The 25,126-nt window shown below is 34.7% G+C and overlaps 2 protein-coding genes and 1 long non-coding RNA gene across 4 annotated transcripts; all 3 read right to left on the bottom strand.

Annotated features, from left to right (window-relative positions):
- Window positions 1–1,919: 1,919 nt before the first annotated feature.
- LOC145620362 (uncharacterized) lies at window positions 1,920–16,527 on the bottom strand. The gene is made up of 7 exons (XM_081675028.1): window positions 16,419–16,527; window positions 12,056–12,236; window positions 10,617–11,743; window positions 4,965–5,027; window positions 3,039–3,158; window positions 2,806–2,949; window positions 1,920–2,256 (listed from the first exon to the last, which is right to left on the bottom strand). Exons 2-7 carry the CDS (start codon window positions 12,141–12,143, stop codon window positions 2,125–2,127), a joined length of 1,674 nt encoding a protein of 557 aa, XP_081531154.1. The 5' UTR covers window positions 12,144–12,236; window positions 16,419–16,527; the 3' UTR covers window positions 1,920–2,124.
- A 220-nt stretch (window positions 16,528–16,747) lies between these two features.
- On the bottom strand, window positions 16,748–19,629 carry LOC145620363 (protein FAR1-RELATED SEQUENCE 9-like). The gene is made up of 3 exons (XM_081675029.1): window positions 19,465–19,629; window positions 17,401–18,868; window positions 16,748–16,915 (listed from the first exon to the last, which is right to left on the bottom strand). The coding sequence occupies exons 2-3, from the start codon at window positions 18,850–18,852 to the stop codon at window positions 16,748–16,750; spliced, it is 1,620 nt and encodes a 539-aa protein (XP_081531155.1). The 5' UTR covers window positions 18,853–18,868; window positions 19,465–19,629.
- A 3,943-nt stretch (window positions 19,630–23,572) lies between these two features.
- LOC145621543 (uncharacterized) lies at window positions 23,573–24,939 on the bottom strand. 2 transcript variants are annotated; one of them, XR_014108435.1, is made up of 4 exons: window positions 24,818–24,939; window positions 24,593–24,678; window positions 24,249–24,444; window positions 23,573–23,772 (listed from the first exon to the last, which is right to left on the bottom strand). It is a non-coding gene; the product is annotated as an uncharacterized LOC145621543 (long non-coding RNA). The 2 variants fall into 2 exon arrangements; XR_014108434.1 differs by lacking the exon at window positions 24,593–24,678 and having other exon boundaries at window positions 24,818–24,932.
- Between the last annotated feature and the right edge of the window lie 187 nt (window positions 24,940–25,126).

Here is a 25,126-nt window from a genome sequence, read left to right as displayed (position 1 = left end):
AGACCGGGAGGTTCATTGCCGCATTATTTGCAACACATGTGTTACTTCGACTTTTTATGGTCATGCATTGGGTAAAATTATTTAATAAAACTGTAATCATATTTGCAAAATTTAGGTATGGCGGTATGGTTACGTCTAACCTATGCTTACGATCGGAACTTAGGAGACTGGAAGTAGAGCCGGATTGCCTCCACCTGGTAAAGCTTCTCCGAAGGAAATGAGCTGAGAAAATTTCATTGTTATTAACTCTCTTAATTTGGTTTGTAAGTTTGACTTTTATAGCTATATATACTTTTATGCTTCAGAGCTTGCAATAATGCAAGCACTCTATGAGATGAATGTAAAAGTGGCCAGTGGAACAAACCGGTTTAGTTGGGCCTTTTCGCTATCGACTGGGTCATAGCGAAGCCAGGCCGTGGGTTTGAGACCTAGGAAATAGGAATGAGCTGGTAGAGAAATTGGATTGGACCAGTTAACATGGCTTATCTGGGCCTGTTCGGAGATTCAAGAATACTCAACGTCTTTGTCAATATTGAAATGTTTTATCAAAAAAGGCCAGGTCAAAGCAGCTAGGCTTAAGTGGGCCAGTTAGTACCAGGCTGATTTTACAAGGCTAGGCCCATGAACTACTCACCAGCCTTTCTGGGCCCACGTTGGGCCAGAATTAGCAACAGACTGGGTCAGGTGATCTCAGAACAACAGGGACTTCTGGCCACCTATGGCTCCAGCTAGATTATAATGCACCGAAAACTCAAAACCAATAAACCACAGTTCAGAAGACAAGGCATAAATGTTTTAATGGAAAAAAAAACATCTCTGCACCTTGTGTGGGAAGAAAGAGAGTGAAAGTATGGAGCTCCAGGACACTTGTTCACTGACGGCACCTTTAGCAAGCGACAATTCGGAGACTAAAGGCAGGTTGAACCTTTTGCTGCAGGAAGGATACAAGGAATGAACAATTAGCAGCCATTCTGATTGAGAAAGAGCATTTTGATTTTCATCTACCATATTGCATTGTCCAGAATACGAATGCACCTCAGAACACATCAATACTGAATTAGAAGTATGTCATTTCATTTTAAAAGCTTTTTTTTTTTTCCCCTTTTTGCTCCTTAATGACTAATATCTAAACCCAACTTAAAGAAAATCCTTGGCTTGTTTTTTGGCAACTCACTCTTTCAAACTTAGTCTTGCATTCTGGACTTTAAACACAAAGCTTCAACTTCTGGTCCTCATCTTTCAGAACTGCTAACAAGACACGAAAGACCTCACACTGCTTCTTTGTATTTAACAATTCCGCTGTCAATTGCTGATTTTCTTAGCCTTCTCCTGTAGCATAACAATTTATTAGTAAACTATCAGCAATTGAAAAGAAAGTAACATCATATTCTCGCAGCATTATTCTAAATGTCTAATGTCATTAGTTAATAATTGGTGCAGTACTGCAATCGCAAAAAAAAAAAAAAAAAATAATAAAATAAAAAAATAAAAAAAATAAAAAAATAAAAAAAAACTTGATTTCTATGCACATTGATAATTTGATAGTAAGATAACATTCAAAATCATAATAAGCAAGCCAGTAAACAATGATGCTTTTGCATAGAATTGGAATTTAATCATAAGCAGCAATGCAGCACGGTCATTCCATTTGGACATGGCAGACAGATACAGGTTAGGAAAGAAGACCTTGAGTTAAAATGATCCATATTTCACAAATGTAAAAGCAGGATAAACCAGTGAAACTCAAATAAGCAGAACCAAATTGGCGCTAATGCCTAGCCAGAAAAAGTAATCATGTTCCATCAACTCAGCATTGATGCTTCCACATGTTCTACATATATAAGTTTCAAAGATTCAGAAGTAGCACAGTTAAGTATTCAACAAGAATAAAGAAAAAGGAAGAATGTACAATTCCCAGGAAAGGATTTTCATTATTGTACTATTTGCAACAGATGTGTTACTTCTTATATGACTGTGGGTCTATATACACTTACAATGTCCACATTATTAAGTTTCAACAGCAAAAACCAATATAAAAAGATGCTAAACTAAAGAAACTGCAGAAAATTGCTAAAGATGTTTATAAAACTACTTTACAGCAATAATTTTCATTCCTGCAGCATGCTATGCACCCAAGCCCTTCATTTGACAGAGCGGGCATGTATTTTTTATGAGGAGCCACTGTTTGATACACCTTGTATGGAACTCATGACCACAATTCAACTCTCCAATTTCTTCTCCTTGAGCATACTCTTCCTGCCATGATAACGTTTCAAGTCAATAAACAAAAAAAGGAAAGGAAAAGAGGGTAGGTTAACCTCATGCCATGGTAACGTTTCAAGTCAGTATAACAAACTGAGTAAAGGCAAGAGAAGGTTAACTTCATGCACTCACTGCAACATTTCAAGTCAGTACAACAAACCGAGTAAAGGCAAGAGAAGGTTAACTTCATGCACTGCAACATTTCAAGTCAATATAACAAACTCAGTAAAGTCAAGAGAAGGTTAACTTCATGCACTGCAACATTTCAAGTCAGTCCAATTCTCTTACTCAAATAAATAATTCACAGTCATAGATATAATGCTATAAAAAAAATCCTATATATTAATTCTCAGCTTAAATCTTTTCTATCAGCAACCACGTTCTTTTAAGAGAAACATGTTTATTTCCAGTCACAAACCATAATGATGTTGAAAAAGGTAATAATTTCAGACATCCTAAAATACTATATGCGACTACAAGTCTACAAAGTCAGATAGAGGGAGCAACTCTCTTATACGATATGACTAGAAAATCAATACTTACTCTGCATATGCAACATATCTCATCATCTGAAATAGGTTCTTTGACAGCACATTCATAATATCTCCGCTTTAGAAGCTCCATAATGGTTTCATCACTTAAACCAGAACAAGCATTCCCAATATGCTCTTCTAGAGCTAACAACTCCTGGAACATAAATTGATAAATAGCATTGTGTTAGGAAAAAAAGTGACCCACAAATTGACCTTAGAGGAAAATTAACAGGCAACTATTACCTCATACGACATGTTATCTACGTTAAGTCCCATAACATGGTGCATATCTTGCAGAAACATTCCCACTGGATACCCAATTGCGATGTAATGCACATAGTGCACTGGAAGCATAAGTGCTGCCTGATACAAATGAATTAAAATCGGTGGAACATCAGTACTTTTGTATTTCAATATTATGCAGTACAACTGTACAAGAGTAAGCATAGTGAGAGAGAAAATTTATTAGGCAATTTATGTTAAAGGGAGCCTTCTTGACATAAACTAGCAATAAACCACCCCCTCAAGAAGAAGGAGCTGCCAACAGCATCCTAAATAACTCAGCTGAATCTGAATCACACCCTTTCTATGGGTTCCTCCATTTTTGTGCTAAAATGATAACTATGTTCATAGTAGGTGCATATTCAGGAAAGGAAGATATAAGAAAACATTAAGCCAAAGAGTTAGCTCAGTTAGGTACTTAGATCGGTCATCAGTCAAAACATATAATTAAAAACAGACAATAATCAACTATATTATCATAGCTAAAGACAGAACAACAGTGCATTATGGTTCTGGATTTAGTGGGATACTCTTGTCCCATTTAATATTCAGTCTTATTCCAAATATATCATTATTACATTTCACTTGCTTATATTTATCATAATTACCTAAGAAAATGTTTACCTCATGTGGATGAGGTGTCAGAAGATGGCAAAAGATGAAATATGAAACATGATAAATGATAACTACTCTTATGAATCTTTCAACTTTAAAGAAACACTATGCTTCAATACAAATTTATTTTTCATTTGCATAAAGCATTCCATATATACGCATTCAACCCCTACAGTCCTAATTAGCTGGATGTTTGCCAACAATATTTCAGTTCACAGTCGGATTTAAAATATTATTTTGCTATTTTGATGCTGATATACTACTTAAGACTACTAGAGGGGGGCTTATGCAAATCTCTAGACAATGGCAGCAAAAATTAGTCATAATTATTCTTAATTCTTACCCTGACACTTTCCTAATATGTACAAATAGTAAAATACACTGTCAGGAAATACATGACATGTATATTATATTGGGATGTCTGGAAAAAACAATAGTTACTCTTTCTAGATTAGGAGTAAAGATATAATATGATTAGAGTTCCAAAGATGCCCCTGCTTTAACCAAGTATGTGCTGGAGGGAAAATGTATAATTATGAAAAATTTAGTCAAATCATAGTGAATGATTAACGGGAAATTGAGATTGCAGGGACAGTATCACAATTTAAGATCCAAAATAAGGGGAATATAATAACTAATATGTTCACAATACAAATCAAGGTCATTACTGAAAACAAGAAGTCTTATCTCCAAATATCCATGCATCATAGAAGCACATTCAACTTTACTTCATTTAGAAGAATATCATTAACCTCTTCTAAAATTCTTCATAAGAGCTCTACATAAGAAATTCTCCAAGATTATTTTCCGATACAATGTAAGCTTTCATTAAAGAAATCAATTATACAAGGATAAAGATGGCATGAAATCACCCAGGGAAGGGAGGAGAAGAAATTGAGAAGAGGAGAAGAAATAGGTTAAAATATCATATTATTTTGATATTTTACAGTTTATTTAAATTCTCATGACAAAACCTTTTCCAAATTCCTAAAAAACACACAATGCAGCATCCTAAAGTTTATAGATTTTCATACGTTCCTATGTTTGGTACTAACAAGACTTTACCAAAAGAATAAAGATATGTTGTTAATTAAATTGAGTGAAGAAGCTATAAATTCTCCATTGTAATAAAATTTATTATGCTGGAAAGATGTTACTAGTTAAGCAGAACATCAAATAGAGAATGGAAATGAATCAAATGATAACATAATTCTAGGTGACTGAGGAAAATTATAAGAACATGATTTAATTACAACAATTATTCTAGGATACCTGTGATTGCACCAAGTACATCTGGTGTTCAAGCTGCGCACCAACAATGCTCCAAAGATGAGGCTACACAAGTAAGAGCAAACATTAAGGCATTAAGCTCCATAGGTCAGCAGCAAGAATAAGTTACTAACTTACTAAGGCAAGGCAAATAACAAAGGAAAAGCATGAAAATATATATATATATAAAAGCAGAGTAGAAATATAAGGTATTGACTGAAAAATGTAAACACAAAACATGAACAAACAAAGAAATTATTGCTATTTTAAATGATGCAGAACCACTGAAAATATGAAGTAACAAAATGAAATACTACGTAGTAAATTTGAATTAGGCCAGCTGATCCTGTATTGATTAAAGATTACATAACAAGAAGCGAAGGTAAAGGCAACAACTTAAGTTAGTGTCTGCAAAGGCTGTTAGTTCTAATAGTGAAACATGTTTTAATAAGGGAAGATCCAGCCAGAAACTGTACTCCACCAGGGGGATCATACTTCATTAGCTCACTCCATTTCTCGGCTGGAGGCCCTTTATGTCCAATTATGAGCGAAAAGTCAAAATAAGCAAGCAAACTGTCACAGAGCTTTCAATTTCAGAGGTTCAAGCCAGATAGGATAGAGAAACTAATGTCCAACTGACCATCTCAATCTAGAAATGCTACTAGCAGCTAGCCATGGTAAGTATCCCTGAAAGTTCTCACCTAGAGATATTCTATGGCATTATCAGCAAGTTAATGAAAAGAATCATACTTCAACAATAAATATTCAAGATGTCCCTCCAAAAACATATGTACAAAGATGGAAGGTACCAGATTCCTTTTCACAACAGTTCTAAGTGTTCAACCAATTAGATTTCTGGTTAGACAAATAGACAGAATCATCCATATGACAATCAAACTCAGGTACTGAAGCACCCAACATTGCATGATAGATAAAATAATGAAAGACAATTAGGAAAACATGCCTCTTTTTTTCAGGGAAGTCACATAAACAATTTCACAGGAATAAATGTTTTCTACTGAATGGAATAAAATAGGTGAATATTTCAAATGAACAATCTTTCTTAACAACACATTCTACTTATATATCTTGAAGAAGCTGTTGTGTTGACAACTTGACACGTCTAGAATGGTGTACATGATCTCTTAGCAACAAAGGACAACATGACAATGAAGCATTGCATCATTGGTAAAAGTTGAGGCCCCGAACAGTTGAAACTAGCACATGGAAAAGCTTCGCAAAGTCTCAACCTAAGAGACCTATAAGAGAAATGCAAATATTTGTTAACGGTTGTAATGACCCATGTGCCTCCTACAGACCCAAAATATTACTATAGTATCAGTAAAAGCTCTTTAAAGTTTCAAGCTAAGATATATACAGGAAGTATAGGATTTAAAGAAGAAATAAGGTAACATAAAGCTTGGACTAATAAGTCTCATAAAAACAGCTATCAAGAAGAGAAATAAAGAAATAAGTGGGTGTTTGCACATAAGCTTGCTATCACGAAAAGAATATCAAAGAGATGATAATCAGGTGATAATTAGGGTTTGCTTGTAAATTTATTCCAAGGTGCTGCTATTTCGAAGACACCAAAATGCCATTACAATATCACTCTGTCATTTAACATGAGCAATTGTAGAAAGCTGGTCAACTTGAAAGTAGATATTGTACAACAAATGTATAAATCCTTTCAAGATCCTAATCAAAGATGAATCTTTTAAATTTTTACAAAAATAGTAATTACAAAAAAATTATCAAATATGCTATCATTGAGTTTTTAGATGTGTTCTCTTAAAGTATACTTTCTTTTGAATAAATAGCTCAAAAGACCCGTGTGCAATAGTCATGTCGATGATCAGTGATATTCATCCCAAGGCTGTTATGATCAAACATGTAAATTACACGTTTATCAATCATTCTACTTCCGACTATGGTGTGTTCTTAGGTAACAATCTAGTCTCTTCACTTTCCAATAGTAAGTAACTCTATTGATCTAGACTTGTTGGATGTGTAACATAGTGCTTAAGCTTAAATGGCCTCTTATTGCAGCTAATCAAACGTAAGTAATCAACTATTACATACTACCTCTATTTCTTATTATCTGCAACAAAGGAATATTTTATATCTCACAAATAATACCCCTTTAATAAGAAACAGAGGTAGTATTTGATTACTGAGTGCCCATTCTCCTACCGCATTTATAGGATCAGGAGATTGATAGAATGTCTTAGAAAATTCTTGTAGACAATCCCTTATAATCACCCCTTATAACAATAAGGAATACACATTAAAAGAGTATACAACATCCTAATTTTCCAATTTTAACACATCATAAGTGTTAAAGCAGTTTAACCCATCGTTGTGATTTGTGACTTTGTAATTCTCAATAGCAATTAGTTGCCCACAAGTCACATTCAAATGGATTTCTACTTTAGTCGAGAACAAGTGACTTTAGGGGTTGCTCGTGTCTAGCATATTCCTTCCTCTTACGGTATGCAAAATCTTCAAATTTTACAAGTAGGATCTACCTTATCAGCTTTTGATCTTCATATCTAATTGGATCGTTCTCATATCGCTTCGATTGCAGGGTGATAGAGAGTAATAGAATATCTAAGTATTGCTTGGTTGCACAAAAAGTAGGGAAATTGAAATTTATGTGAATTTGGATAGGGGGTTTGTTAAGTTGGCCACAAAAAGTGAAAATGTAGAAAGCGCAATCATTCGAATTTCCAATGTGCACAAAACATAGGAATTACATTACCGACCCCAATGATAACTCAACTCCCATGATTTGCAAAATGTTTTCATAACAACAACAAAACTTTTAGCCGATTCCCAAGAATAAATGTGGAATTTTAATTCCAAAGAAATACAAATGCCTATGAAAATTCACGCTATATTTGCATAGAGTGAATGGAAAGGGAGGCGAAGGAAAAGAGGGTATATAGAAAGGGAGGTGGGGAGGGAGAGTGACCTTCCATTTTCCTTCCAAAGCTCTCCAAATCTTTCCTTTACCTTTTCCTTTCCCTATAAAGTGTTTGGATAGCAAAGAAGGAAACAAAGGAAAGGGAAGAAATGAGGAGGAAAGGGGGAGAAAGGTAAGCTACATTTTTCCTCTAAATTTGGAGGAATAATGCATATTAAAGAGAGAGAGAGAAAATAGATCCCTTTTTCCTTCCCCTTACTCCTTCAATGTTTTACACAAACAAGAGAAATTATCCTCCTCCCTTTCTCTTCTCTTCTTTTCCTTCCATTTCCTTATATCCAAACAAAGTGTTAACCAACCTAACAATATCTTAGAATACGGGGGATGCCCAGTTAATCTTTATGATTACTTTAGTTTGTCGATCTATTTCGCCAACTCAGCATTCAAAAAAGTTAGCTTGTGATAAGTCAGATGCGCGCATGGACATGTAGGCAAGCAATTTGTAAAAGTTGCTACTTATATCCACCATTGCAGCTACCACCGATGCCACCATCTTCATCATAACCGACACCACTATCTTCCTCCATTAAACCATCCACCGACACCACGACCTCTGGTGGCAAAACGAAAACCCTAGGAATCAAAGATGAAATTAATTGCTTAATTAACCCCAAAGGGTAGGGGTGACCAAGAACATGGTGTTGGTGAACGGTGGGTAGAGATCTAGTGGAGAGAGAAAGGTGGAGGTGGTCGTTTTATGTAGTTGCCAATCTGCCATTCATGAATCAAGGTAAGAAGCTTTGAGGAGAGAGGTGAAAGAAGGAAAGGTAAATTAACGGCAGGAAATGGGTTCACTACATCTAATAACATGTACCGCAGAGTCGGCTTGGGCATTTTGACATGTCAGACAGCTAAAATGACCAAGTGATCCCCATTTTTTATGATGAAAATACCAAAAGTACCCCTAGATTAACATTTTAAAACAATCAAAGAGATTAATAGGAAATTTCCCTTAAAATACTTATGCAGATAATCTCTTACAATCACCCTTTCCTACCATAATGGACATATTAAAAGAATATACGACATACAAAATTAAGGGGGAATTACCAATTCTAACACACCATATCATAAGCATTACTGCATTAGACAATTTAGACCATTGCAGTATTTAGTGACAATGTATAAATCTTAATTGCAATCCGATTCCCACCAACCACTTTCATATGGATATCCACTTTTGGCAAGAACAAGTTGATATAGGGGATGTTCATGTCTTGCATGTTTCTTCACTCTACCGCTATGCAAACATCTTCAGACACGAAGAATCTTACTTATGAGCTACTAGTTAGTAGTTCCTACCGCTTTGATTGCAGGGTGCAAGACGAGGTGATAGGAAATTTTAAAAATACTTGGAAACAATCTCTTACAAGTTACAATTGATTAGATACCCCTTTTCTACCATAATGGGCATACTTACAAAAGATACACAACATCCTAACTCAAGGGAATATATCAACTCTAAGACGTAATATCATAAATGTTAAGACGATTTAGAGGTGATGATTACTGTCCGAACCAAAACCAAATAAACAGCCACAAGACTCATGGTTGATCAGACAGCTACCTACACGGTCCTTGAGTTGTAGACTTGGTCTGTCAAACTATATCCATGTGTGTAGATGCTTTAAGAACTAAATAATTTCTCTTCAAGTATCACCAACCTATAGTTCTGTACAGTATGTCTGTACCCATAGCAAACTAGAGCTGGAGAAAGCTAAATTTTATAACCAACAAACCTATCATACATGAATGGAAAAGTCAATAAACATGGTTATGCTACCCAAACCTAAAGCACATAGATGAATGGAAGAATTGTAAATGTGTCACAGATGGATTACTAGTAAACACCGACATGTAATATCAAACTTGCAGTCTAAATCTTGCATATCCTTACTGACGTTTCCTAAAGCATAAAAGTTTTCTTCTAGTTTGCCTTACTTAATCACTTTGCTTCCAAATTTATTTGCAATCATTTGTTGGACTCCACTTCCCCTTAAGTAATCTACCACTACAAATAATATCCTTAGTCTTAAAGCTTTGACTTAGCTAATAGACTTGCTTCCAGTAATGATTCCATCATTAACATTATAAGTCAAATTCTGGAAACAAGTAACTTGTAATCCAAATGAGGAGAAGGAATGAAGGATAATAATAACCATAAATGTAAACCAAAAATTTGTGTTTCAAAATAGTGCACAACCATAAATTTAAAACATATTGGATATGAGTAGCTAATGCCAAATCAAATAAATCCACAGGATGCATCAATTAATTTCTACTTAATTCAGATCAACTAGTATCAGTTCATAATAGGTCTTATAAATTCCTTATAGTAACTGTGCAAACTGACTCTGCAACAACATAACAAGCATAGCAATATAGCTTGAGAAAGTCTCTGTCCTCATCTAAAAACATGTGATGCACCTTTGGACAGGAAAAGTTTTTTAAAAAGAAAATAAATAAATAAATGACTTTCCTCTGAAATGAGGAATTAAGTAATAAAAAGATAAATAGACGATAAGATCTGAAAATAGTTCAGCAAATTAAAAAAAAAAAATTCTGCCTGCCACAATGTTAGGTGAAGTAGGCAATCTCAAATATAGGATACAAAAATAAAATAAATGGCTGGAGTAAATCTAGAAAAGGGAATACTCTAGTTCACAAACCTCGGACATTGGCCTGTGATGTCTTTCTACTTCAGCCTCCATAGACTGAGAAGTATGGTGCATTCCAAGACTTCTGAGATGATGACCAGATTCGGTGGCTGATGGAACCGAAAAATAAGAATTCTGGCCGACAATGCCGTGTTCATGATGCCCAAAGGTAGCAGGATTTGGACTAGGAGTGAATACAAAATTCCCAACACCTGATCCTGGACCAATCCTAGGAAAAACAAACCCTGGCAGGAAATCTAATGCTGTTTGCTGCCTTCCAGCTGGATAAATGGTTAGAGGAGCCCAGGGAAGGGAGGGCCACTGATGGTAATATAAATTATGCTCCATTTGGTGAACATTTTCACCACCAAGAGTATCATAGCTTCCAACGGCTAGGCTGTGATGATGCAGATGATGTGAGTGGCCTTGTAGGTCAGGCAATAGTCCACTCTCAATTAAATTGCCAGCCCTTAAACTGGAGTCGACAGTAAAAGGTGACTGAGAAAGATTTCCAGAAAAGCTAGGAGAAAGCACCATACTGGGCATGTATGGTGAGGTGGAAGGCCTGGAGCTTACAGAAATATCATTGAGCCACTGCCACATAGGCAATGGTGATTGTGAGGGATATAGAACTAAAGGAAAAAGAGGATTCCCATATGCAAGGAGTGGATTATACAGTGTGGGGATCTGAAAGGTATTGATGGCTAGCCCTTGGTTGAAATTTCCATGAGGCATTACAGGATGGACACTGGCGATTGGACGAGGATGGGTGTTATAGCTTGAGTGAAGACCAGCGCCTGTTCCCAAGGCAGGAAGTTCTTGAACATTCATCTGAGTAAAATTCTGAGGTGACATCGATGATATATGGGTGGAGGAATCATTCAAATGAACTGAAAGATTATTCGACAAGTTGTTTTCTGCTTGTCGAGGACCACTAGAGCTTCCCACTTCAAATGTCTGTCTTGAACCACCTGGTACTTCCCTCGTCTTGTCAGCTATATTTTGAATGCTGACTTTAGGATCTGAGCTAATATCCTCTTGCTTCCCCAAAGAGCTGGGAGCTCCTACAGAATAATCGACATTGGAAGAGGAGCCCATTGACAGTCTTGGCTCAGCGACATTACCGACAGCTGCACCTCCTGCATTTAAATTTGGACCCTGATCAGTATTTTGTCAGAGATTCCCAGTTGAACCAGGGACTTTGTTGAAATAACTACTAACTAAGCTTGGGACAATGCCAACATGGTTTGGTTCCTTCTGCAATAAAGGGGTGAACCATGATAATGTTGTGTCATGCATGGGCTAGACTGATCAGAATTACTGCTTATGCTTAAGCATACATCCTAATCAGCTACATATATATACTACATATGTAAAACACACTGGAATCAATTATTGAAACCAAATTAATGAGAATTCATCATACAACTTCAGAAAGATAAGAAGCACACCATTGTTAAGAGAAAGAGAATTGAGGTTGATCTCAATGCTCTCAGTACTAAATTCAGCATCAGTACTTTGACCTCTGATTAGGGACATTGTGCTTCTCAAATCAAAGATATCTCAACAATTTCCAACTAGAAAATTTGATTTTTATTCCAAACCCCACCCGCACAACTTCAGTTGCAGGACCTGCATAGAATTAAAACATTAGTACAGAAAAAATTAGTTGATAGTAAGAAAATAAAGACATAATAATACAGCTCGTAAACTAAATACAGAACCAAATAAAACATTTCACTAATACAGCTCATAAACTTGATACAGAACCAAATAAAACATTTCAAATGATTTTTCATGAACTAAAGTGGAAGTTCACTTTGCATGAACTAAAGTGGAAGTTCACTTTGCAGGCATGTAATCTGTCCAAATACTTTAGTTTTTGTTAACAGCATAAGAAACTCAGCAAAACTCAACCGAGTTAGCATAACATTCCAAGTCCTATTCTGTGGCAAAAGTGAATTGATCTTGTCTTGGGAACACATTGATACAAACACCTTATGAACTTGAGACGGATATGCTATGTTAGAACTAACAATATGCAACCTATGCTATTATAAATATTTGTCATTATGTAAAAAGTTCCACCAGGCAGCGTACATTGTACAGTACATACTCTTAACCCTGATGTTTTCAGGGTCTAAAAAAGTATTTGGAAGGTGACCCCCTTTACAGATGAAACTCTAAAATAAACAAAACAATCGGACTAGTGGGGATCAAAATACAAAAGATTACCTTATAACTTTATAAGGCTAATAAGATACTTCACCTTTATTGATTTGAACTTGTTTGTGGTCAAACTCTTATATCCTAATTTTCCAAACCTGTTTATAGGCCCAATGAACATAATTACGATAAATAACATAAATATTTGTTTAACCCAAAAATTTCAGGTTGTTTGATAAATTCAGATTAGGAGCTAAAATTAACAAGAATTTTTTTAAGAAAATCTAGAATACTTCACCTATTTTTTCTTTTCTTTGTTTGGGGGTGGGGGTGGGGGTGGGGGGGGGGGGTGGTTCTTTCTTATGCTTTCTCTCTTTAACTCAATCTTTATCTTCTTCCAATTTCATGCCCATTTAATAACAAATTATCATTTCAATTACATTTTTTATTTTACTTTAATATCATGCCTATTCGCCTCAAACAAATTTCATGCCCTCATCCCCAATGATTTCATGCACAGATTGAAACAGAAAAGATTTCCAAATTTCTAATATTATTACAAATTAAATTTCAATACAAAATGCAACATATAGTCTTTTGGTCATATGATGATATAAAAAGTTAAAATCATTTTTATAACCAAAACAAAAATTGTGGACACTGTCGTTAAAACAAGTTTCTATTAAAAACCCGTTATTTAAGGTTGTGATTTTGAAAGGATCATCGGCCCTAGTTTTCCCGTTGTATACGAAAAACTACGTCCCTCCCTCCCAACAACACACAACACAACCTCAAAATTCGAGATTTAACACAAATTCAATTAAAGCTCCACCAACGCATGCAAGATTATATAACTACATTTGGAGAAACTATATTAACACAACTATATACATTATATTAAATAAAAAATAAATAAATAAACAGCATATCATATTTTCAAATGTAATAATAATAACAGTTAATTCCAATGAAACAATCAATTAATCAACACCCAGTACACCACCAAACCATAAACCACATTCATGAAACATTCCCAGAATTCAAATTGGAGAAACCAATACATAAGCTAACCACAAATCAATCAAAATTAAAACATCAAATTACCAAAAGAAACCAAATTTAACAAATAAACCAAGATAAAGGATTGAAAAAGTGATATAATCAAAATATTTAGAGAAAAAGAAGTATACCTGAAAATATTTAAGTCGATGAGTAAATTTCACGGAGAAAATAGGTTGAATTTGATAGAAATGAGTTTTGAAGATAGATGGGTTGTCTTCTTGAGTAAAAACGGTAGAAGACAAGCCAATGTGTTGAAAATAAGAGAGAGAAAGTCAGAAAGAATGAGAGAAAAGGAGGAAAGCTGGAGAGTGAGAATAAGTAATTGAACAAATAATGCTCTTTGACTATATTATTTTTATATTATTTTATTTCTATTAGGAATGAACCATTGGATCAATAATTAGAGATGGTATTAAGTGTGAGGTATGAAAATCAATGTGAATATGAATTGTTACTATATAATTTGATATCTTTCCATAGATGAAGTAGCATTAATTGGAAAGTATCTAGATTGATTTGCATATTTATTGTCTTTTGTTGTTTTGTTAAAGGAGCTCTGTCCTAATTAATTATGTTGTGAAATTTTTTCAAATTTGAATTGATATACTTCCTTTGTTTCAAATTAATTGCAACGACCCTTCCACGGACCCTCACCTAGCGGGGATGCCAATGTGCACCGGCTGCCTTTTTTTTTTTTTTTAAGGAAAACGGAGCAAGTGACTTTGGTTCACACATGGGGAATGAGATTGGACAAAAAGCCCTTATATAATGAAAGGAGAGTTAGTGGTTATTAGTCCCCCCAATGCTACTAAATATAGTTACGTTGCAGCTAAAAAAGCATCCATTTTAGGGAAGTGTTGCAGCTAATTCTTTCGAAACAGAGGAAGTGCTTTTCGTTTTCCAAATAACTGCCTATCTTACTGCCTATCTTTAAAAATAAAGTCAAATTAAACCTAGTGTTTGGTTCATGGCATTGCATGTCATACAATTAATTTAATGCTTATGTGAATTAAATAAGTTACCTTGAGAAATTTTACTTGTTTAGCCTTGGCTTATGTATTATTCTATTCACCTCTACATTTTTCAATTTAATATGTTACCCCTTGTACCGTACAATATTACGCTTTTACAAACTATCTTACCACAACTCCGTAGTTTTTTTTGTTATTATTACACTCACAAATCTTTAGTCCCTTACACTCTACCTCTTTCACTTGAAAAAAGAAAACACAAGTGAAAGTTGAGATTATTGTAGTTAAGATTATTTAAAGAAAATTGGGAAAAGTTGGGATTATTAAAATGTATTTTTCCAAAGAAATACTTTCTCCGTTTTTTTTTAGTTAACACCGTTTGACTGTTACACTATTCACACAACACGCTTTGACTTGCTTTTGTGGTTTATAGATACGATAAAACATACTCATGTGGGATCTTGTTTGAATCGATTCAATGTATATTTTATTAATATCAACTTTTTATAATTTTAAAATGTTGATAATTAGAGATATTTATTGTTAAAAACATGCGTTGGCAAGCGTGAAAAGAGAAAGGTGTCAACTAAGGAAGTATTCAATTATATACGCTAAAAAATTTATTAAATAAACCAATTCAAAAATCAATCAGTGGTCTCAAATAATGAATAACTAGATATAAGTAAAATTTCTTTTAATCGGTAAAATATGTTACCATCAATAAATTTAAAAAAAAAAAAAAAAAAAAAAACAAAACAAAACAAAACAAAACAGAAATCTCTTTTGGAAATCTTCAAAAATTGGTGTCATGTTGTAACCAGACTATCAATAATTTAACTCTTATAGCTGGTGTCATGTTGGTAAAGGCAACAAAAACAAGGAATATAAGGCAGTCTTGGGACATATTGAGCCTGTACAGTAGCCATTAGCAAGCAAGCTAAGTGATTCTACCATCCACAACGTGTTCAATTTTGTGTATAATGGTCTTTTATAGAATACAAACCTTCTCGAACGTTATTCTATACATAGTAGAAAGTTCTAGCATGCAAGCAGATGACCATATATGACCGATAAAGTGGTATTGTAAACATTTGTATTCATGAATGCAGCCTGCAAGAGATCTTGTAGCCATATAAGTTAAATTTAAAAGTGGCCAGTAGAGTGAACCAGTCTAGGTGGGCCTAAAGCCCTCGACTGATTCATAGCAAAGCCCAGCTATGGATATGTGACCTAGGATTGGGCTAGTAAGGAAATTGGGATGGAGTGTTGGACACTTGGACCAGGTAACATGCCTTTTCCAGGCATGTTCAGAGCTTCAGGCAGACCTTATGTTTTTGTCAAAATTGAAAATTCCACCTGAAAAGGCCAGGCCAAACCAGGTGGGCTTAAGTGGGCCAGTTAATGCTAGGCTGATTAAATGGTTGGGTCCATGACCCACCAGCCTTTCTGGGCCCAAGTTGGGCCAGCACTAGCAACAAACTAAGTCAGGTGATCTCAAAACAACAGAGCCCTCTGGCCACCTCCAGGCTCCAGTTAGATTATAATGCTAAGACAACTAAAAAACAAAGTTCAGCAGAAAAGGCATAAAATTTGAGGATAAAAAACAACTCTGCACCTTGAGTGGGAAGACATAGAGTGAAAGTAGAAGCTCCGGGATACTTGTTCTCTGAGGGCACCTTTAGCAAGCAATGATGGCCGGAGACTAAAGGCTAGTTGAACCTTTAGCTGCAGGATGCAAGGAATGATTAGATTAGCAGAATACTGATTATAAAAGATAAAATTGTTTTTTGTCTATCAAATTGCATTGTCCGTAATATGAATGCGCCTTACAACTCACAAGAATACTAAATAAGAATTATGTCATTTTGCTAATAACCATATGGTTCTTAATGACTAATATCTACAACCAAGTTAAAGAAAATTCTTGGCTTGTTTTTTGGCAACTCACTCTTTCAAACTAACTCTTGCATTCTGGACTTTAACAGAAAGCTTTAACTTCTGGTCCTCCATATCTTTCAGAACTGCCAGCAAGTTTGCACGATAGACCTCACACCGCTTGTTTGTAATATCCAACTCAGCTGTCAACTCTTGGATTTTCTTAACCTTCTCTTCCTGTAGCATAACAATTAATTAGTACTCTTATCAGCAACATACAGCAAAGCAGCATCATATTCTTGCAGCATTATTCTAAGTGTCAAATGTCATCAGTTAACCAATTGGTGCAGTCACAAGAAAAAGCTATATTGCCAGTTTCCACTACGACGACACAGAGTTGGAAATGATCCATAATTCAAAAATGCAAAAGAAGATAACCTTAATCTACCAGTAAATTTCAAATTAGCAGAAGAAATCTGATGCACCTGCCTAGCCAATAACTTGTAAAATTATATTGTTCCACTAATACTGCATTAAACTTTCCACAAGTGCTACATGTATAAGGTTTCAAAGTTCTCAAGAGCAGCACATGTAAGTACTTGTACTTATCAAGAATATATAAAGGGAAAAATCTACTATACAGAAGAAGGGTAGAGTTAAAAATTACAGCATATAAGACATTTTAATGTAAAAGGTATTTCCAAAGCTTAATCTAAACTTACTGCAGGTTGAATAGATGCCACTGAACTGTCACCATTTGCCAGACAGCGACCTTGTGAAACTCCATGACCTTGGTTCTTCACAGAAGCAACCTTTTTTGCAGCTTCCTCCAGAGCACTCATAGCTACATTGTAAACCTGAATAGATTTTGCACCTTCTTCCACAAATTTAATGGCTTCTTGCCGTAGGTTGTCATATCTAATAGTCAGAGACTCTCGGGAATTGGTTGGTTCCCTGTCAGCATGTTCGTCCAATGGACCTCCGCTTTTGGCATTTCTTGTCCATCTTTTCAATAAGTAATCTGATGGAAGAGTAAGAACATTTTTTGCTCTGAAAACTGCTAATATGTGCCTACATATGACACCTGAAAATTCAAACATTTGGCAGCTACAACTAGCATTTGTTTCTAGAGAATTGTAAGTAACAATATGAGCTCTATGATCTTCCCCAAACTTAGCTACACGAAGCATGGTGACTCCTTCTGATTCCTCTAGTTCTGTTGCAGTATTAGCAAGGGTCTCAACAAGCTCCTCTTGGAACTTCATGAATATTTTCCTGGTGTAAACATTAGCAGCCTGTTTCTCCATTGGTGATGGGGTCTTCAGCATAGGCATTGTGTTACTCGTATCATCATCTGCCTGTAGTTCCTTCTCATGCCAACTCCCAACAGCTTTTTCATAATCTTTAATCAGCCCTTGTAATGTGGTGTCAGAAGTTATAAAACCATCAAAGTATATATTTTTACCCTCATTTTCATCACCATAGAGCTCGCCGAAGAAAGTGTCTCGCATGTAAACAGGCACCCACATACGCCGAGCATCATAAACTGACTGCATCCATTCATCATTTATCAAATAATACTGCTCCAAAAGTGTTCCCCACCTTGATTCAAATTCCCCAATTGTCTCACTCTCATCAACACACTTCCTGAACTCTACCTCAAAAGTATGATGTGACTGGAACACATGACCCAAATGGGTTTGTGTCTCTCTAAACATGTTCCATTTACAATAACGAAGCCGGGTATTGGGCAAAACTTGAGATACTGCCATCTGCACAAACCTAGCAGGCTCTGTTGTGATCGAGACTGGGCTTTGACCTGACATCGCATGAAGCCATGTTTGGAACAGCCAAACGTAGGCAGCCTCTGACTCATCAAGCATTAAAGCACAACCAAAAAGTGTTGGCTGTCCATGATGATTTAATCCCGTAAATGTTGCAAAGGGTACTTTATAGCCATCGCTACAGAATGAGGTGTCGAAAACCACAGTGTCACCAAAGTAGGTATAGTTAATGCGGGAGGCAGCATCAATCCAAAAAATATTGGCAGTCAGAGGATCATGATCACCCTGAATTGCGTAATAAAAATTAGGGTTCTCAGTGTGCTTTCGCTTCAGGTAATCCAATACAAGCTGACTCCCACCGCCCAGGAACCTTTGCCTACTCATGTTCATCAATATCACTGCAAATCTGCAAATGATAACAATTTTCACACAAATGTACCAAATAGCCTTTTTTTTATTTCCTTATTTGGGTAAAACTAAGAACTAAGTACTTATATAATTATATGCAGTGATATGCTAGTCAATTCATTACTCAGTACAAAAGGGTCTAATTTTATACCAAGAACTAATTTCAGGACCAACATTCAGCTAAATTTTCACTTTCCTTCAAACTATCACCGCGAAAATCTAACCATTAATGCAGGAAAGCAAAATTAGAAGAACAAAACTTACCCAAAATAAATTTATAATCATCAAACAAAACACACATGTATTGTCAAACTCATTCACAATACTCTGCCAAATTTGACACTAATTTCACTAAAATTTGATACAAACATTCACTGAAATTTTATCTAACTGAGAAAAATCAAAATTAGATGGAAAAAACTTTCCCAAATTAAACATTATGTTTAAACAAAAATCATTAGTTTTTTCCGAATTCCCCAAAATATGCTACATTATGTATAATTGACTATGAAGCAAGATGAATTCATAAAGTAATAATCATAAAACAACAACAATAAACATATAAAACAGTGAAAGAAAAAAGATTCAAATCACCTGGTAAACTGATTAATCAACAAACCCTAAGAACAATATGAAGTAATCCAAGGTAAAATTCTAAGAAATTTAGACAATGGACAATGGGTAAACTGCGCGCCAATACCTAAATCACCGGAGAATTTCTTCGGTCGTTGATACCTAACTGTTGTGCCGGTAAAGGGAGAAAAAAAAAAAAAAAATCAAGTAGGATTTATGTGACGTTTTTTCGAACTATATTTAGAAAGAGCTGGCAAAATGGGTTATTGGGTCGTCTTCTGCTTAATTTCGGGTGGATTTTAGGATCGTTGGGTTGATTTATTGTTTTGGGTCGGGTTTTGAATTTCTCACGATAAATTAGGGTATATCGACATCAAGTAGGGATGGAATTTAAATTTGAGATCAGTAGACTAAGATCTCATTAGGAGATGATACTTAAATCTATATATAGGGTATATTTTCTTTTTAAAGTTAGTACTTCGTGAATTAATCACAAGTATTACACTAACCTTTTTGTAAATACTAGATGAAACCCGTGCGATGCAAGGTTTGTTTGATTATTTTTTTATTTATTTTATGTATTTATTAGCTAAAATTTGTTATTTATTTAGATAAAGTTTCTAATATTAAAAGATAATATTTAATATTAAATTATTTTAAACTTAAAAATCTCATTCGCCAATTTTGCTTACGTGGCATTTGAATTATTTAATTCTAAAAGAAATTAATAATCTCTTATTTAATTGGCTAAAACTAAGATTTACAATCCTACATGGCGCGCTAAGAAAATTAGATCTCACGTGACTCTCTAAAAACTCGAAAAAAAACTCCCCTTTATATATATATATAAGATTCTTTAATTATATTAATGATTTAACTTTTATTTTTTTGAGAAACTTCGACTGAGATCTAAGTGCATTGTACTATATGTAAAAAGAAACTTAAACAACTTCAAACGATGATAAATAACAAACGATTGTGCATTGAAAAACATGAAAAATAGAATTGTTGCACATACATGATAACAAAATACTTTAATTTAATTTTGTGTGAACCAAAACAAAAAGATTACCTCAAATACATGCATCATATGTGGTCCTTAAGTGAATTATAAGTTTCAAATGATTCAACAAAAGAAAGATGAATAACATTATTGCAATTATGTAGAAACGGATAGTTGTTTCTTTTTTTTGTTATTACTTGCAGTGCATCTCATATTACGTTTCACTCATAACTTTAATTACTAATATTGTATGCAAAAGTAATAAAAAAATTGATAATATAAAAGTATTTATGAAGAAAAATCTAACAAGATTCTTCGGTTTTTTTTAATCTAACAAGGGTGGAATCATATTTAATTAAATTATTGTCGTTACCAAATGTTTGCTCGAAAGGTTTAAGACTAAACAAATGAAAAGCTAAGACTTAACCTTTTTCCCTCTTATCTATTTCCTTTTCCATTTTGTTTCTATTATTTGGCATGTGAAATGGAAGGCAAATTTTTATTTTTGGGAACGAGAATTCCACGAATGTTAAACCGTAAACTAATTTCTGATATGCGTCAAATTAAAAACAAATTTCAAGCATAACGTCCATGTAGGCTAGGTTTTTAGATTTGTAAAACTGATAATGGTGATGGCGGTTTAGTTAAGTACAACCTCTAATATTATTATCACCACTAGTACGTGGTTAGGAGACTTAGAATAGTAAATTTTACAAACATGTGAACATATTGTTAATTGAAAACCACTAATAACAATAATGGTTTTATGAAATAAACCGTTAATGTTACTAGCGGTTTTATTAATTGAACCACATTGTCATAAGCGAATTTTAGTTTAGATAACTAGTGAGTAGCTCAGGCGTTGCCCTGGGTTACTACTTTTATAGTTGTGCAACGACTACTTTTTAAGAGCATCTAATAGTTTGTATGCAGTATGCATGTGTCTTCAATACTTTGTAGTATATTATTATTTATTGTGTAAGGTTAAAGCATAATTAACAATTAGCTAGATGATTTAACAATAACCTTTCTCTTAAGAAGTCAAGTGTTCGGACCTTCTTATCTAATAATACATTTCATCGGATCAAAATTTACTAGTAAAAAATTTTTTTAAAAAAAAATAAAAATAAAATCAGGGGGCGTTTGGTTCGTTGAATATAGGTATGGGGTATGGGTTTAGAATGACTAAAACTCATACCATATGTTTGGTTGTCAAAAGTATGAATTTTAAACTCATACCTCAAACTCATGAGGTATGGGGTTTAAAAACCTTAGAGGGGGTGAGTTTGGCTTATTTTATTCTTTTAGGTATCAAGTAAATGGAGAAAATAGTGAGATATTTCATTCCTGAATAAAACCATACACAATTGTATTAACTATAATATACAAAATTAAAGAGATTTAGGAGGTGTCGGGAACAGGTGTTGGAATTTCACAGAACACTACGGGATGAATCCCGGGATCATATAATACTGTGTGGACCCATATATGACCATTATCCGCCAACGTAAAGGCCCCTTGAGAGCTTATAGCCAATACAAGAGGCATGTACGAAAACGGGTAAAATGACCATTGTAAAGGCAAATTGGATGGTTCCACCCACCCAATTAAACTCTCGGAGGGTATTAGGCCGGGACCATGGTAAACATCTTGGCAATTTTTATTTCCGATCTAAAAAGGTTTAAAAATTACAAAATTGAAGGCTATATAATCCACAGTTTTAGACGAAATTTTGAGGTTTCGGGGCCCAATGGCGAAAAGTGTTGAGACCCTAAAGCTATCAAAAACTGACCCGACCTTAATCGACAATGATCTGAAACCAGCCTGTAATCGAACAATGGGGTGGATTATAACCTTCAATGCTGCCACTTTTCGCCACCGGGCCCCAAAACCTCAAAATTTTCTTAAAAAGCGTGGATATATTATAGCCTTTAATTTTGTAATTTTTTGACTTTTAATTTTCGCCCGAATATAAAAATTACCGAGATGTTTACCATAGTCCCTGGTACCCTCCGAAAGTTCAATTGGGTCAGTGGAACCATCCAATGTGCCCTTAAATGGTCATTATGCCTGTTTGCAACTTGCATCGATTTTGTAAACTCAAGCTTACCACGGACGTTTACGACAACATATAATGATCATATATGATTTCAAACGGCATTATATGACCTCGAGATGTATCCCTTAGGATCTCAAGGCTTTTCGCCAACGGGCCCTTAAACCTCAAAATTTCCTTAAAAAACGTGGATTATAGCCTTCAATTTTGTAAATTTTTTAACCTTTTTTCGCTCGGAAATAAAAATTGCCGAGATGTTTACCATGGTTCCTTATATCCTCTGGGAGTCCAATTGGGTCGGTGAAACCATCCAATATGCCCTTAAACGGTCATTTTACCCGACCACAACTTGTAGTGATTTCATAAACTCTAGCCTACCACGTACCTTTATGACAACATATAATGATCATATATGGTTGCAAACGACATTATATGACCCCGGAATGTATATATTAGGGTCTCAAGGCTTTTCGCCATCGGAGCTTGAAACCTCAAAATTTCCTCAAAAAGTGTGGATTATAGCCTTTGATTTTGTAATTTTTTGACCTTTTTCGCCCGAAAATAAAAATTGTTAAGATTTTTACCATGGTCCCCAATACTCTCCAAGAGTCCAATTGGGTCGGTGGAACCACCACTAGTGGAAAAAAGGCCATCCGTAACGGGCAAAAAGGGCCTATCCGTAACGGGCACCGTCCGTTACGTATGAGGCCGTTACAGATGGCCATTAGAATTCGTAACGGGCACTTACAATGTCCGTTACGAATAAGTAGTTATTCGTAACGGGCGTTTCATGTGCCCGTTACGAATAACGGGTTATTCGTAACGGGCGTTTCATGTGCCCGTTACGAAAAACCCGTTATTCGTAACGGGCATTATATCTGCCCGTTACGAATAGTGTTTGATGCAATTAAAAAAAAAATCCAGCACGTGCTAGCACATGCTGGATCATTTTACCAAATAATGAGATAATTTTTTTTTTTTTTTTTTTTTTTACACAAGTATAATACACATATAATTTTTTTTATTATGACACAAGTATAATACACAAATAATTTTTTATTACACATGTATAATACACATTTAATATGCTATAAGCAAAAATATATTCATTATCACTTCAAAATTTATCAACTTGCTCATATTATGTCCCAAGTTTACATCTTAAGACTAAAACTAATAAAAGAGCAAAAACAAATCATAATTGCGATTATCCCAACAAGTCTGATACGTTGAGTCTTAAGCTCCCTTGTGTAGATATTATATGCTCCACCTTCAATAATTTCAACAAACCAAAATTAACATAATTGAAGAAACAAAAACAAAAACAAAAAAAAAAATCAAAATTAAAAAATTAATTGAATCTGCCTGTAAGGAAAAATAAAATAAAAAAGTGAACATGAATATATATATATACAAAAATACTTCTAATATACCACATTATAATTAATCACTATAATTCCTCTTTCAATCGGTCAATGAAATGCAATTATGATATGCATTCTTTATAGGAATCCCATTAAAATTTTGCAGTAGAATCCATAGCATTGAATTAAGGGGTGTTCTTAATTTTAACTTTAATTGTTAATCGAAATAGAGAGATAGTAATTAGCAAAGAAACTAATTGCCTCCACTTTGTAAAACTTGGTTTGCAAACAAACACGAGGATTAAGAAATTGCCCATATTTGAGAACCCAAGATAGAAAAATTGATAACTACTAAAAACCCAAAAACACAGAGAAATAGTACCTGAAACAGTTGGAGCTCTAATTTGAGGCAAAGCACGCAGCTTTGAAGAACGAAAGCGAGATTGAGATGAAATGGCTAAAAGTGAGCAAATTTAATTCCAAGGTTGGAGTTCTTGGATGAGAAAGAATGATTCAAGTGTCCTCCACCAACCTCGATTATATCAGATTTCGATGTCACATTTACAGCCATTTTTTGTCTGTTGAGAACAATCCTTTTTATCATAATACAATCATAACACAAATATGCATAATTCCTCAAAATTCAAAAGAACAACTATAGATCTAGAAATTATGAACGAGAAAATCTACACAAAATGAATGAACACACCACCGCCGTACACTTACCCAGATTTACACCACAAAACCATATTTACACCCACAAAGCTATCCGAACACCACAAACACAACTGTTCTGACCTGTGACACCCAACCTAAAAATCAAGAAAGTTAGATCCGACCATGAACACCACCCTCACAAACCCACAAAACCCATGAAATCCCCAAAAAACTAATTTGAGAGTAAAGCAACGAAAATTGAGGAATTTAAATAGAAAAATGAGAAAATTTTACCTTGGTATTGTATGTGGAAGGAGAAACAATGGTCTAATTACCTTGGTTTACCGTCGAGATGAGAGAAGTAGAGAGATTGAGTGAGCAACAAAGAGAGAGAGAGAGAGTGTGTGAGTGGAAGTGATGATAGAGGAGAGAGGATAAAGAGGGGTGAGGCCAATAAGTAAGGTTGACGGCTGGAGAGAAACCCTAATCGTAATAACTAATGGGCTATGGGCTTAGTTGTACTAATTTATTTGTAACGGGCACAATGTGTCTGTTACGAATAATATAATATTCGTAACGGGCAAAGTAGTGTCGGTTACGAAT

This window comes from Chenopodium album, chromosome 27, assembly GCF_948465745.1.
Source record: "Chenopodium album chromosome 27, dcCheAlbu1.1, whole genome shotgun sequence".
NCBI lineage: Eukaryota > Viridiplantae > Streptophyta > Magnoliopsida > Caryophyllales > Amaranthaceae > Chenopodium > Chenopodium album.
Note: the sequence above shows the minus strand (reverse complement) of the source record. Positions and strands in the feature narration are given on the sequence as shown.

Coding starts and splice junctions, on each gene's coding strand:
- LOC145620362 (XM_081675028.1), bottom strand. CDS start 12,143: ATGTCCCTAATCAGAGGTCAAAGTACTGATGCTGAATTTAGTACTGAG. Junction 5,028..10,616: donor ATCACAGGCCAATGTCCGAG/GTTTGTGAACTA, acceptor TTACTTGTGTAG/CCTCATCTTTGGAGCATTGT. Junction 3,159..4,964: donor TGTACTTGGTGCAATCACAG/GTATCCTAGAAT, acceptor CATTTGTATCAG/GCAGCACTTATGCTTCCAGT.
- LOC145620363 (XM_081675029.1), bottom strand. CDS start 18,852: ATGAACATGAGTAGGCAAAGGTTCCTGGGCGGTGGGAGTCAGCTTGTA. Junction 16,916..17,400: donor TGGCATCTATTCAACCTGCA/GTAAGTTTAGAT, acceptor GTTATGCTACAG/GAAGAGAAGGTTAAGAAAAT.